General features: G+C 36.3%; 1 protein-coding gene across 5 annotated transcripts in view; it reads right to left on the reverse strand.

The window, feature by feature from the left end:
* TMX3 (thioredoxin related transmembrane protein 3) overlaps positions 1-14,179 on the reverse strand; it is a 66,103-nt gene that overhangs the window by 26,519 nt on the left and 25,405 nt on the right. For 4 of the 5 annotated variants that reach the window (XM_054018020.1, XM_054018019.1, XM_054018018.1 and 1 more), the window contains 4 exons: positions 7,262-7,360; positions 4,638-4,695; positions 3,485-3,538; positions 1,873-1,929 (listed from right to left, as the gene is read on the reverse strand). In XM_054018020.1, coding sequence (XP_053873995.1) covers positions 1,873-1,929; positions 3,485-3,538; positions 4,638-4,695; positions 7,262-7,360 — 268 coding nt within the window. Of the gene's footprint in view, positions 1-1,872; positions 1,930-3,484; positions 3,539-4,637; positions 4,696-7,261; positions 7,361-10,055; positions 10,147-14,179 lie in introns of those variants that run through there. The other variant, XM_054018022.1, reaches the window with a different exon arrangement.

Below are 14,179 nucleotides of genomic sequence, written 5' to 3' on the forward strand. Positions count from 1 at the left end.
ACAGTTGCAATTAACTTTCCCCATCCTCGACTACAAAAGTGAGGGCCTTAATAATTACCCATTATTAGAGTAACTAAAAAAGTGCTGGTTATTTTTAGTGTTATGGGGGCAGAGGGAGGGAAAGGTGCAGTAAAGGTCATAGTGGGGGAGGGGGATCCACAAACAGAGTAAACTGTGAAGGAGAGCCTGCAGGACACACAATAGACAGCAACAAAAGGTGGGCAGCAGAAGTTAGTGTGGTGACTACCACTGTAGGGTGAGGGAGCCCTGCCATCGTTTCCCACAGCTAGTGGAAGTCAGAGGGCATGCCTAAATTCTGCATTAACATGGGTCATGCTACTCCATCCCTTGGAAATACTTAGGAAGGAAGAAGGATCAGATGTCCCTAGAGATTGGCAGGCACAATTACACATGAACCTGTCTCAGGACAGCACTGGGCACTAACACTCAACCAAATAATACAGATACTTGAAAAGAACATTCAGGGGAGCAGAGAAAGGTTGATAGGGCTCTTGATCTCTTTCTTCCCTCTTGCTGCAGCTGACTGACCTTACTTCCCTCCCAAGTGCATGAAAAACACTCCAGGAAGAAATGTGCACTGTAGTCAGTTATGTTTGCCCAGCACAACAGCCCCTCCTGCCCCAGACACCCCATGTTGATCCCTCCCGCCTTAATATTCTTTTACCCCCCAATAATCAATCAATCAATCAATCAATTAATCTATCAATCGGTACCACAGTAAGGAGAGTTGTAAGGGTGGACATCAGAAAAACTGCATTAATTTTAATTCCTGAATTCAAATAGTGAACAATATTTATTATATCCCAGTAACTGAAGCCTGCTATGTAATATTTCATTTTATCTCAATCCCTAACTCCTATAATGCTGGTTGTTATTTAAACTCAGCTTTATGTCTCCTGGCCCACACCACAGACATACTTTAAAATTAAAAAAAAAAAAGCTGTAGCCTGAATTATGTAAAAGGCACTATTTATCAGAACTGTGCCAAATTCACCAAAGGTCTACCTTGGCTGAGGTTCTTGAGGTTGATGGAATCTTCACCAGGGTACCAACATGCCTTGATGCAAAGCAGCTATAATCTCCATCGGGGCTCCACTGAGAATTAAGGGTGCTCCCACTCTATAATCCTAAATTAACATTAAGTCTAAAAATGAGAGCATGGAGAGCCTTGGCTAACCATATGCCTCACATTTCAGGCAATGATGTACAATCATTTTATTTTGCTAGTCACTTCTTTTCCAGAAGAGAGACAAACATGAAATTCAAGTCACCCAAAGAAAGCAACAACCATAAAAAGTGCATCAGTACAGAGAAAAAAAAAATCATAAATTCGCACTCATACATATACCTTCTAATGAAATGACCAATGGACATAAATAGATCATGTCAATTCAGCTATCTTTCTTGTCAATGACTTGAATTATTTCTATTATTTCACTGTTTCTTTTGAACTGCATAACATTTGGGAAATATATTAACTTCTAATAAAATTTGTAGTAGTACAACAAAATGATTTTTAAAAAGTAAGCCTCACCAGGCAGCACTGTGCTTATGGTATATTTGCTACTTAAAGATATACATAAGGTTTTAATTTACTGTAGTTGTAGTAAAATAGGCAGAAGAGGACTTGGAATTCAAGACTAGAAGTTGGCTAAGAGAAAAATGTTGATGCTTCTCTTCTAGTAAGTTATAAATACATGAGAGAAAATAAATCTCTTCAAATCTTTTTAGTCTGATAGCTTGAGTGACTGAGGAGTGCAGAAGTGGCATCAGCAGAGGGCTTCTTCAAACCAGTACCATAACTAGTACAAGCACAGAGAATGGAGAATATTAAAGTCAGAATTTACTTACTCCATTAGTAAGCTATTAATATAGTCGTTACCATCCATATGGCCAAACTGGAAGTTCCTACGGAAGATACAAAGAAACAAGTAGTAAAGCCAATCAATTGTACATTAAAGAAATGAAAATTATAGACTACATCAGTCAAAAATATTCTTCATAAAATATTTCTCTAATAAATATTGAAAAACTACGTAGGGGAGCAGCAACTGCTACAGTCTTCACATTCATGTATTACTATAAAGATGTAAAAGTATGGAATGGCTGCCATATGAGGAGAGATTAATAAGACTGGGACTTTTCAGCTTGGAAAAAAGACAACTGGGGGGGGGGGATATGATAGAGGTCTATAAAATCATGACTGGTGTGACAAAAGTAAATAAGGAAGTGTTATGTACTCCTTCTCAAAACACAAGAACCTAGGGGTCACCAAATGAAATTAATAGGCAGCAGGTTTAAAACAAACAAAAGGAAGCATTTTTTTCACACAACACACAGTCAACCTGTGGAACTCCTTGCCAGAGGATGTTGTGAAGGCCAAGACTGTAATAGGGTTCAAAAAAGAACTAGATAAATTCATGGAGGATAAGTCTATCAATGGCTATTAGCCAGGATGGGCAAGGATGGTGTCCCTAGCCTCTGTTTGCCAGACAGGGGATGGATCGTTTGACGATTACCTGTTCTGTTCATTCCCTCTGGGGCACTTGGCATTGGCCACTGTCGGAAGACAGGATACTGGGCTAGATGAACCTCTGGTCTGATCCAGTATGGTCGTTCTTATGACTAACTTCCTAACTTACAAAAGAGCCCACACACATCATGATCCTCAGTCACTACTCTTTGTACCTTATTTTTTTGTCTGATACACTCACTACATGTTCACTTGGCTTAAAAAAAATTTAAGTCTGCCAATGGGAGAAAAGAACAGAATAGAAGTGAACAAGCACATTCTTTGTTTCTGGATTACATAGGCTATGGTTTCACATAGACACCCGTGGAACCATCATGGCAGCAGGAAGATCAGATAGGGAGAAAAAGTGGTGCAATCAAATTTAGTAACTAAAAAATAATTTATTTATAAATAAATGCTTGCAAGGAGGTCTCTTTTTCCCTTAAGGCTTTCAAAAAAATCTCAAACTAAGTTTCAGTTGACTGACAACAAGAATCATACTTGATTTTGGCAAACTAATAGGTTAATTATGGTGAAAGTATTGCCAGGAAAACATTGCAGTTCATAACATTTATGTTGCATAGTTTGCACTCCTGAGATGAGAATGCAATGATTAACGATCCATTAAATCAGTATTTCTCAATTAGGGGGTGACAAAACGCAATTAGGGCAATTACAATCTAAAGCAAAGAAAATCTTGCTCCCCTACCCCTCACACACCTTTACTCTTCAAGGTGAAGTATTCTGTCAACCTCTCAAAAGACAAACAAATAAATTATACAGGCTTATCCCTGTTATAGTTAATATTTTTATTGTAAATGTAAGATGATAAAATTTTTGACTTCAATATAAGGGACTGCCAACCTCAAAAGGTGAGAAACACGACATTAAATGAAGGGCATACAGGGCAGGGAATAAAAGCTATGCTACCATAGTACCGTATACACATACCTGTGAAAATGGTCTCTGTAATCTTTAGCGACTTCTTGAATAACAGACTTTAGCCTATTAAAAAAAAAAAAACTGTTACAACTATAATAGAGTAAACTTTGCATTTACAAGGTTCAAATAAATAATCATTTCGCTCTTTGAATAAGGAGTGAATGCTCTCTACACAGCAAAGGAAAAGAGTGACTCTCCTTTCTCACTAAGAAAATTCACCTTCCTCACAAACTGAATAAAGTACCTGTTAAAACGCTATCTTCATTGGACAAGACAAAATTAAATTATCTCTACTGCCACCAGCAAATGTACCATAACAACCTCCAAGAAAATCCCAATAAATGTTACAATTTAGCACAAAAAGAATGTAAGAACATAATCATTTTTAATAAATGAGTGACTCCTGAAAAAGTCATGGTTGCCTAAAGGGTGACGAGTCCTCAATTTCCTTAGCAAATTATTACCCAGCTGGATAAAAGGCATTGTCTCAAATGGATCACCAACACTTTATTTTGATGGTACAAATGACTAAACTTACTGATCTCTTTTTAAATATGTGACTATCAGTACAGAGTTGAAGATCAATCTTTAAAAACATTTTTAAAAATCCAAATCAACATCATAATTGAGTGACCTCTAGCTTTCTTTTCTAACTTTTAGATATTTAAAATTTAATTTAATACAATCTTAACATCTTATTTGCATGAAGATCACAGGATCCTGGACTCTGTACTGCCAAGATACTTCTTATAAAAGGCCCAATTTTCACCTGCAGTTGAACCTGCAAAATCCTATATTTGCATTTCAAATCTACATAAATGAATGCACAATTCACCTTTTTTAATTGCCTGTGCACAATTGGGGAGGATTATGGTATTTCCTGTAGCTCTTAATGAATCAAGTAGTCATATATGCCTCAGTGGGGCCACTCATTGAGTAAGATCTACAGAATCAGGTCTTCGGTTAGTCTAGCACTTTCAGAAAATGTGCAAATATCAGAGCAGTTCAACTCTCATTTTGTGAACATTTAAAACAGCTTCAAGAATTTGAATATTCCTTTCCAATATGAGATAAACTAGTAAAGATAAAGCTTGTTGCCATTCTAATATCCAAACCAGCACAAATTCTTTACTTTTCACAGTGAGTGTCAATAATACTGTACCTGGTATGCTCAGCTGAAGAGTTTTTGTCATCAATAATCGCAATAGCCACAAGTTTTCCTAAAATACGGAATAAGATATCTAAATTCATCATATTGCTCTTGCAAGGGAATCTTCTTATTTTGTTTTATTATTATTACCACCTCACATTCTCCAACTCTCAGATCATAGAGCCATTCAGTTTTGAAAACAATTACCCAAATTTGGGGGTGTACAAAGATCCCTTCTCAACTGTCCCAAAGAAGCTATACAAACATCTGATTACATACATCAGTTTGTACTAATCTATTGAAAATAAATTAAATGTGTCTAAATGCCAGATTAACATGACTATGGGAAAAAATAAAGAGGGGAAATTAAGTTTGTTCCAGTTTGTCTGTTCACAACTCACAAAGTTAGTATACATGGGTATTGCAATCACCAGAGCTCTGCCATTTTAAAAGTTCAAAACGTTATTTGTATCAATTCATTAACCACTGTTGTGACTTGATTTGTTTAATTAAAAACTTTGAGTATTATTCTTTACAACTTACATGAAGAAATGTTAGAATTTTATTTGAATTCTTGGCTGTGCCACCAGGTCAGAAAAATAGCTTCTTATATGGTTCGTAGTCCACTGTCAGAAGAACTTCACTTTCAAATGACCCTGCGCACAGATTTATTCAATAATCATGTAGAATGTAATGGAGACCAAATATCTGAATGTACCGGTCTTTGCTCGGATTAGTTCGTGTAAGTTTTGAAGCACCATTGGATTGTTTATATTTAGGTCAAATTATCTGCTATGTTGGGCAAACTCAGCAAACGGAGTAAGAAATGCCTCAAATTTTGACTGAATTTTCTTCAAATCACTCCTCCCCCTGTGTTAGGAAAGTAGAGTTTTCCCACAGTGGAATGAGCAGTGGATTGGCCACCTAAAATCTCAAGATCTAGGCAAACAACATAGTGCTGCTTATCAACCCCAGCCTCCAAAGGTCCAATACGTCCCTACTGATTGCTGCTGCCCCTGAACTGCACCCCAGGCAAGGAGATTCATGTAGAGGGAGAACCCACATAAGATGGATAATATTGACAATGTCAATATTCTCTTGTTCAGGGAATCCTTGAAGGGTTCTGAGAATGAGGAAAGAGATAATGCAACTTTCACAGCTCCTCCCCATTCCATTTCTCCATGGTGCAGTTGAAGAGGGATTTCTCTGAGGTTGGGAGAAGGACTAAAAATGTGATGGGAGTCGGGACTATCTCCCATCACCTTCCATGCTCCCACCCCAAACCCGCTTGCCCTTGTTCCCTTTAGACCTTAACATATTAACATCTCAAAGCCTCTTTATTAGAGAACACTTCTCTCAAGTGCTTTTGAGGTTTCTAGAGAAGTGTGGATGAATTCACAAGTCTCATTGTGGGCAAGATATTCCTTCATAAAAATATTGGACACAACTTGTAGATATGTATTCTTTATTGCATTGACAAAGTCAACTAATGTCTTTTACTATTTCCCAAAATAATCACTGTTATAACCAATAGCATTTGCTAATACTGATGATGGAACTGAAACTATACTTAAAAGATGTGCCGGCACTTTTATACATTTCTATTTATATACAGAAACTGCTATACACATTCATAATGATCTAAATTAGTGGACATTTTACCTTCTTGAATTTGAAAAAAGTCAGTGTTTTGGTGTATAAAGGAGATGCCTAAATTTTCAGAGGAAGATAGTGATTTTGGATGTTCAACTTGAGAGATCTTAAAAGGGGGTTGATTTTCACTTTCTGAAAATCAGGCTCCTTCAAGCCATCTTAAGTTTGGTATCTACAGTTACCACTGAAAATGTACACTGTAGATGTTAAACTACACTCATGTATCTATTTTAAACACTAGCTGTAATCCTGCACCTCTCAGATGTATAGGATAACAGATTATTCTTCTCAACTGAAATTTCACAAACCAAATACATTTTTATTTGAAAAAAGTACCTCCATGAATACCCATTATTTTTTCTCCTATCTGACCCCCACACAATTCAACGCAATTGAGCTAATCTAGGTTTGTAATGCTCCTTAAATATACATCACAAAACTCTCATACATACATTACATACATGTTCACAAGGCTCTTGAAGGGTAATCTACACAACACTAATGAAACAGTTTAGTCTAATCTCAACCTTGTAGTCTACTCAGTTTCGCTGAACAGTACAGAATTGGCAACACTGTACTGTGTGTATTTTGGAGCTAAAAATAAGCGCTTCATCCAAAGTCCATTGAAGACAAAGGAAAGACTTACACTTTATTCAATGGGTTTGGATTAGTTCCTAAATGCAGTTTTCCCTAAAATAAAGAGCAAATCCAGATTTCCTGCAGAGTTTAGTCAGGAATCATGCATGCTTTCTATGATCTTTCTAGAGGGATGAAATTTGATTTAACTCAGTCCAAATGTGATTAGATATTACAGTATATGTACTGAGGTCCACATGAAATTTTTAGTATACTAAATCAACTGGGAAGTATGAGCCTTAAATCTGAATGTAACTTCTTTTGGAGGCTTAAAAATCATTTTTTATTCCATTTTGTTTGTGGCTTCAGTAAATATTGTAAATAACTTGAAGGTGGGAGCATCTTACCTGTATCTCCAAGTTCATAGAGTGTAAACCCATCTACATTAAGATACCCTTGGAATCTCTCTCGGTTTATCCAAGATGATAGATCACCATCTTCATATTCTACAAAGTGAGAGAATTGAGAAAAACGGAGAACATTAACACCAACAATGCAGTAAGAAAATTGCTAAATGGTTAGGATGGACAGTAAGAGCAGAAATATATGGCTGTATAAGGTAATACTCTACCTTCCACTTCTGGAGATATGGGTTAAAATCTTAAGTGGAAAAAAAAGTTTGGTGATTTCATACATTCCTCAAATGTTTAGAAAGGGCATGACTGACAGCATATTCTTCAGAAAAGCCCAGAGGGAGAGTAAAAGGAAAGCAACACAGTTCTAGCAAAAGGCAGACCACTGATTGTGTATATTAAATTGTAAGTATGGAATTTCCTTCACTCCAATGTTTTGAGTACTTTAGCTGCAAATAAAACTGGCAATTTTTGGTGACTTTTAAAGACTTTGTTTTCTCAAATCACAAAATCTATTTTTTATATATCCACAATACTGTTGATTTCAAAAGACAATTATGATGCAACAAGTTGGCAAAAAAGAATGGTTAACATCCTCTAAAATTTAGAAATGAAATTACAGAATAAAGCAGTAAGGACACAAAAGGAAACAAAGCTGTTAACCTAATATGGACTTAAAATACAATAAAATATGTCCTGTATGCTGGCAGATGCAACCACCACCACACATTGAGCTGATAGACAGATGTTTGGATACAATCACATAGAATGAGTCATATTGGGAAATTCTAATGTCAACTATTAAGAGGTTAATGCTTCCAGATATGACTAATCAAATATTTGTTATAGCGTGAAAGGTACACCTAACTTGAAATTTTAAAAATAGTCCGTTCTTGAGTTAATGAAGCACCCTTCATTTCCTATATCAACTCTCAAAAGTTCTTTATGCTGAAACATGCTTCCCTCCTTTCTCGTTTGTTCAGATAACAAAACAGAACAATGGCATAACAGTATTATAACAAACTTTTAAAGTGAATTTATTATGGAAAATGAATTTCTTTACTAGCAAATAGTTGCTCTTGAGACTTTGAATTTTTTTTTAAGCTTAAATAGTATTAATGTAAGGGTTTTAAACATTGAAACAGGTTTTAATTCATAAAACAATAGCAAGTAAACATTAGCCCTTCTAGGACTGTCATTTTCCAGAGGACCCAATAAATGAATAGCTATGAGGATATATGATACTTTTATGCCCACTATCTCACTCAAATGGGTTTAAAGCAGAAGTACAAATTCATTGAGGGGGTAGTGTGGTCTAGTGATCAGGATGCTAAACTAGGACTTAGGAGGTATGGGTTTATTCCTGGCCCAGACATTAACCCATTATGTCACCCTGGACAATTCACTTTACTACAGTAGAACCCCGTTTATCCAACCCTTCGTTATCCAGCTCTCTGTATTAACTAAAAACCAGCGCACACAGGTCCAGAAGCAGGCAATATCTCTGTTGGCTTTATTCCATTTATTCCATCTAGATAGAGCTGCTGCCTTGCACTTTTCCATTCTCTGGATTATCTGAATTTTTGATGATCTGATCTGGCCCTGGTCCCAGTTAGATTGGATAAATAGGTTTCTGCTGTACTTTGTGAGTGTTTCCCCTCTCATCCTTTATCACCTCTATTTAGATTATGAGCTCTTTGGGGCAAGGACTATTTCTTAATGTTTGTATAACACCTAGCACAATGGTACCCTGATCTCATCTGAGGTCTATAGGTGTAAATGTAATACAAATAAATCATAATCATTAATTATTTAGGCACATTTATCAATCAATAAATCAGATTTAAATGAAGTGATAGTCCTATTGCACAACTTTCTGGCCTCTATATTAAAACTGCTTTTATTATATCAATGTATTTTCTTTAAGAAACATGAGACGACATGGCTTGAGTAAAATTTACTAAGACCGTCAAGTGTGACAGAAGTTCCATGCAGATGGACCCTAGCACCTATGCAGAGACCCACTGATGTTTGGCACAAATATCTGCATGAAACTCCTTGAACAGTTGGGTTTAACTGTAGACATTAAGTAACTAGTACTTTTTAGCTTTGCTTTTATTTCTGTTCTTGTGATTCTAAAGTTTTTCTTTTGCTTTGTGGCAAAAGGCACACCAGAGTCTATTTTTAACTAAATGGGACAAGGAACAAAAATCATTTTATGAATAGGCCCCTACAACAAATGATATTTTATTTACACTAGATTAAGGTAAAATATAGCCTAATAGGGAGGGCATTTTAGGAGTATTTTGTTTGTTTTCCTATCTTGTTATTCTATGAAGTAGGAGGACTCAAAGAATTGCATAAGGAATTGAAGAAAATCTACCCCCTGATACTTATTGTTTAGATTTTTTTTGAGAATACCTACTGGATAATGAAAAATGACACTTTAAAGCAGATACAAAATGCGTATGTTGCTAACCTATCTAGAATTCAATAATGAGAATGTATTGTAAAGTAATTAAAAGTAAACCTGTCACAAGACAGAAATCTATTTTTTAAAGAAGTTGATTTTGGATTTCTTTAACCATTCACACTTTTGTCTAAACATTCTTTTTATCCAAATCAAAAGTTGTTTTTGAAAATACTTCACTGCTATATTTCCACGTGGCCATTCATCTGGTCTACACTGTGTTCTGGTGCTTTATCAACACACATTGAAAAAAGGCATCTTAGTACTAAAATTATATGTTTCAACAATTTTTTATTTCTGTTCTGACAGCAGCAAATGATAAGATTAACCCAGTGCAGTTTAAACTTGTAAAGTTTCGGTTTTGGTTTCCATTCTCAAGCAGGTTTCTGGGGAAATCCAACCTCCAAGTCTAAGACAAAACAAGAATACATAGACAGACTATTTCATTTGGGAGAAAGAACAAAGAGGCAAAGCATCGAGGCAAGCAAAAGATTTTCATTATCCTCATCAGAAATGTCTCATTTCAGTCTACTATTAATCTTATGGTAAGTGAATATTTAAATTTTTACTTTGCCAGTATGAGATAGTGAAATAAAAAAAAAAAAAAAAAAAAGATAAAATTTTATGTTTCTGATTAAAATGAAAAAAGATAAGTGTGCTCCTTTCTATGTGTCAGTCTAGGTATCTAACTTTAAAAAAACTGTAGGTAATATTTTTCCATTTAAAATTTCAAAATTAAGTTGACAGTTGTCAAGACCATCTGCTAAAAACAATTAACACATTTTAAGCAACCGAGTAAGGAAAAATGTTTTCTGATTTTTGTTTGTTTGATTTAAATAAACCCGAGCGCTATTAGGAAAAATGTCAGGTTAAGTGGATGCACAAATGTCATACAATCCACTTGTTTTATTCATAATTTTATGATTTTTTAGGCTAACTTCTCAAATGCCTAACAGAAAAAGCATGGATATAACTATTAAATTCAAGCTGCAAAGTCAAATAATGGAAATACAGCTCAAGAGTGAAGATCAACAATTAATAAACACTTTGAAGAGGATTCACTTTAGTCTTCCTTGTGGTATCCAACAAAGGGAGACCACAGTCACTGATAGAAGACTGCTGTCATATATATTTTTAATCAACAGAGTGACTAGAGTGGATATATGGACATCTGCTCATTTAGTCAAAATAATTTTCCTGCAGATATCAGAGGCATTACGGTCTTCCACCACTCGAAACAAGTCTATGAAACAAACCATTATTAACCACCACACTAGGCCATGCACTTTTCAAAAAGTGATAAAATACACTGGCACAGTGGCAAGAAAAGCAGTGAAATAAAAACAGGATACAGGAAACAGGGCAAGTATGCAAATTAAGTTTTAGGAGTTGGGACTTGAACTAGTTATCACATACCCTTTCCAAAATTCAGACAACCATAGTTAATACCATTGAGGATGGCAACAACTTTATCTAGAACAATCTGGAGGAAACGTTCATGGAAACTAGCAGTGGCAATGTCTCTTGAATAAAAGCCTAAAGAATTCTGAATAAAATCTGTGTGCAGACACCCTCAAATTATTTAATGTATATTATAAAACACTTTCCATTTCATAGAATTTCTGCTCCTTCCTATTGTTTTTATGTAAATAACTGACATTATTTTGTAATGTGAAATTTCTAACTTTTTTCTAATGTTTACAAAAATAAATGTTTTTAAAAATATAGCTAAAAAGTGTAAATCTGTTCTCTTTCCTGTATATTTTTTTTAATTTATTAAAGAAATGTTACCATACTAGTTGTTTTGCAACACAAGTTGGTCTCACATATGAAAACTATTTACTTTTCACAACCCCCCACAATTGTAGAATATGTCATTAAGTCTAGTGGCTTGTCACAGAAAGTTATAGATGTCAGTCTGGCCATGGTGGGGGAGCAGGGGGACTAACATATTTTACAGAAAGACATTCCAAGTCACTGTTTAACACCATTTACGTGTACAGAAAGACATTAATATTGATATAAATAGAAATATAATTGATTCTTCTAATTATAGGTTATTACAATCATTTGACTTTGCTGAATTTACAAAGATTCATATATGTGAAAATAATTGTTACTAGTAGAATATGATTGCTCACATGCTTTCTTTTGATTACTTAATTAAATGAAAATTTCAAGCTAATTAAGGAAAATCCTAAAACTCTTTCTGTGAACCAGTGACAGGCACCAAGTGTCGAATAGGATGACACTTCCTTAGCCATAAAACCATATTTATTACCTCCAAGCATGTTTATACAGAGTACATGATGCAGCTTGAAAACTCCTATTTTGCTTTAACATTCTAAAGTATTTTCTTAAATACATCTTTAAAAACATAGTAAATAAGTGTCAGTTATTTCAGCTAGTTCTTTGTATAGAATATTTGATAGGAGTCTTAAATTACAAACATATACAAATGGAAGGTGGTAAATCTAGAAACCATGTCATCTCAAAGAACAGAACACCTCCACCTTGTGCAAGACATCAATGTAGTACAGACATGATTGTTATCTCAAGAAAACAAACTTTGTAAGATGTTTACATTTTAGAGAGATACCTAATTGTGTAAAAGAACGTGGGGATGTTCTTTATTTAGGATATTCAAAAGATGAGAGATCCTTAGGATGTGTTTTCAGAGCTATAACCTACCCCCCTCACCCCTTGCAAAGAAAAATCTTTAGTTTAAACCCACACGAAGAATTCTAGAAATATCCTTGTTGAAACTGATTTATTTAATAAACACTCTGAAGTCTTCATTCTTCAAAAGTTAAGGAAAACATTTATTGATTGGAAGTATTTTGCAGAATATATTGGTTCCTTCAACGGAGATTAAAGCCTTTGTTTTCCCTCAAATGATTCAGATGGCAAAAGCTTCATCTGAGATGTATATCTGTGAATATTTTGTATCTACAGTAGAATCTCAGATTTACGAACATGAGAGTTATGAACTGACCAGTCAACCATACACCTCATTTGGAGCCGGAGGTATGCAATCAGGCAGCAGAGCCGAAAAAGAAAAGAAAAAGAAAAAAGCAAATACTGTACAGTACAGTACTATGTTAAATGTAAACTACTAAAAAAAAATAAAGGGAAAGTTTAAAAAAAGATTTGACAAAATAAGGAAATCATTTATGTACTTGTTTCGTTTAAATTAAGATGTTAAAAATCAGCATTTTCTTCTGCATAGTAAAATTTCAAAGCTGTATTAAGTATTAAGTCAATGTTCAGTTGCAAACTTTTGAAAGAACAACCATAACGTTTGTTCTTAGTTATAAACATTTCAGAGTTATGAACAACCTCCATTCCTGAGGTTCTACTGCAAATGCAAGGGGAGAGCGGTGGGGGGAGGGGGTCCACGCCCCCCTGCCCCACACAGCCCCCCCGCCCACTGCTCTCCCCTGCGGGGACAGGAAGCAGAAGCTTGGTCCTGTGGCAGCCAAGCTTCCCCCCTTCCCCCACTTCTTCCCCCAGCATGGTGCATTCCGGCCCCTCCTCCTCCCTTTCCCTCTCCCTGCCAGCAATGGCTCTTGCGAGAGGGAGGGGGAGCGGAGCAGAGCCGAGCGTGCTCCCTGCTCCGTAGAGGAGGCAGAGAGAGGTAGGGACGGGCCTTGGGGAAGGGGGTGGAACAGGGCATATCCCTCCCAGTCCCCTGCCATGAGCCGCTCAGGGAAGGGGGCTGGGAGCACCCCCACAAGCCGAGCACCCCAGCCTTCTGCCCTGCACCTCCACACCACCCCCAGCCCTCTGCCCTGACCTTGAGTCACCCCCAACACCCAGCTTTCTGCCCTGCACCCCCACCCTCCTAGCCCTCTGCCCTGACCTTCCCCCAACACCCAGCCTTCTGCCCTGCACCTCCACACACTCCCCAGACTTATAGAGAGAGACCTTCTAAAAAACGTTAACATGTATTACCGGCACGTGAAACCTTAAATTAAAGTGAATAAATGAAAACTCGGCACACCACTTCTGAAAGGTTGCCTACCCCTGCTGTAACCTTTGGCATAGATAGATGTTCTAACAGTTATCCTCAGAGTTTGGGGAACTCAGACTAGCTTACTCAATGGTAAAAGTTGGAGCTTAACAGTAAATACCTGCAGAAACATAGAAACAATAACCGTAAACCAGCTTAAGCAAGAAGTGATGGGTATGATAATGAGTTAAAGTGGTATTGATATGTATTAATAGGTTAACCTCAGGATAAGTACACCTCAATATTATGTAAGTGAAAAGAATAAATTTGGGCATGGAGGAATGAGCAATAGTATAAAATATTCAATATGGTACTCAGGCCCTATAATAGGGCCTACCACCATGTGGAGAGGAGTCTTTTAGCTTTTGGCTGCTTTCCATCATTCAACCCTTCAGCTCTACTATTAATCTTGGGTAGTGAGTAACCGGAA

This window comes from Malaclemys terrapin, chromosome 2, assembly GCF_027887155.1.
Source record: "Malaclemys terrapin pileata isolate rMalTer1 chromosome 2, rMalTer1.hap1, whole genome shotgun sequence".
Classification (NCBI taxonomy): Eukaryota; Metazoa; Chordata; order Testudines; family Emydidae; genus Malaclemys; species Malaclemys terrapin.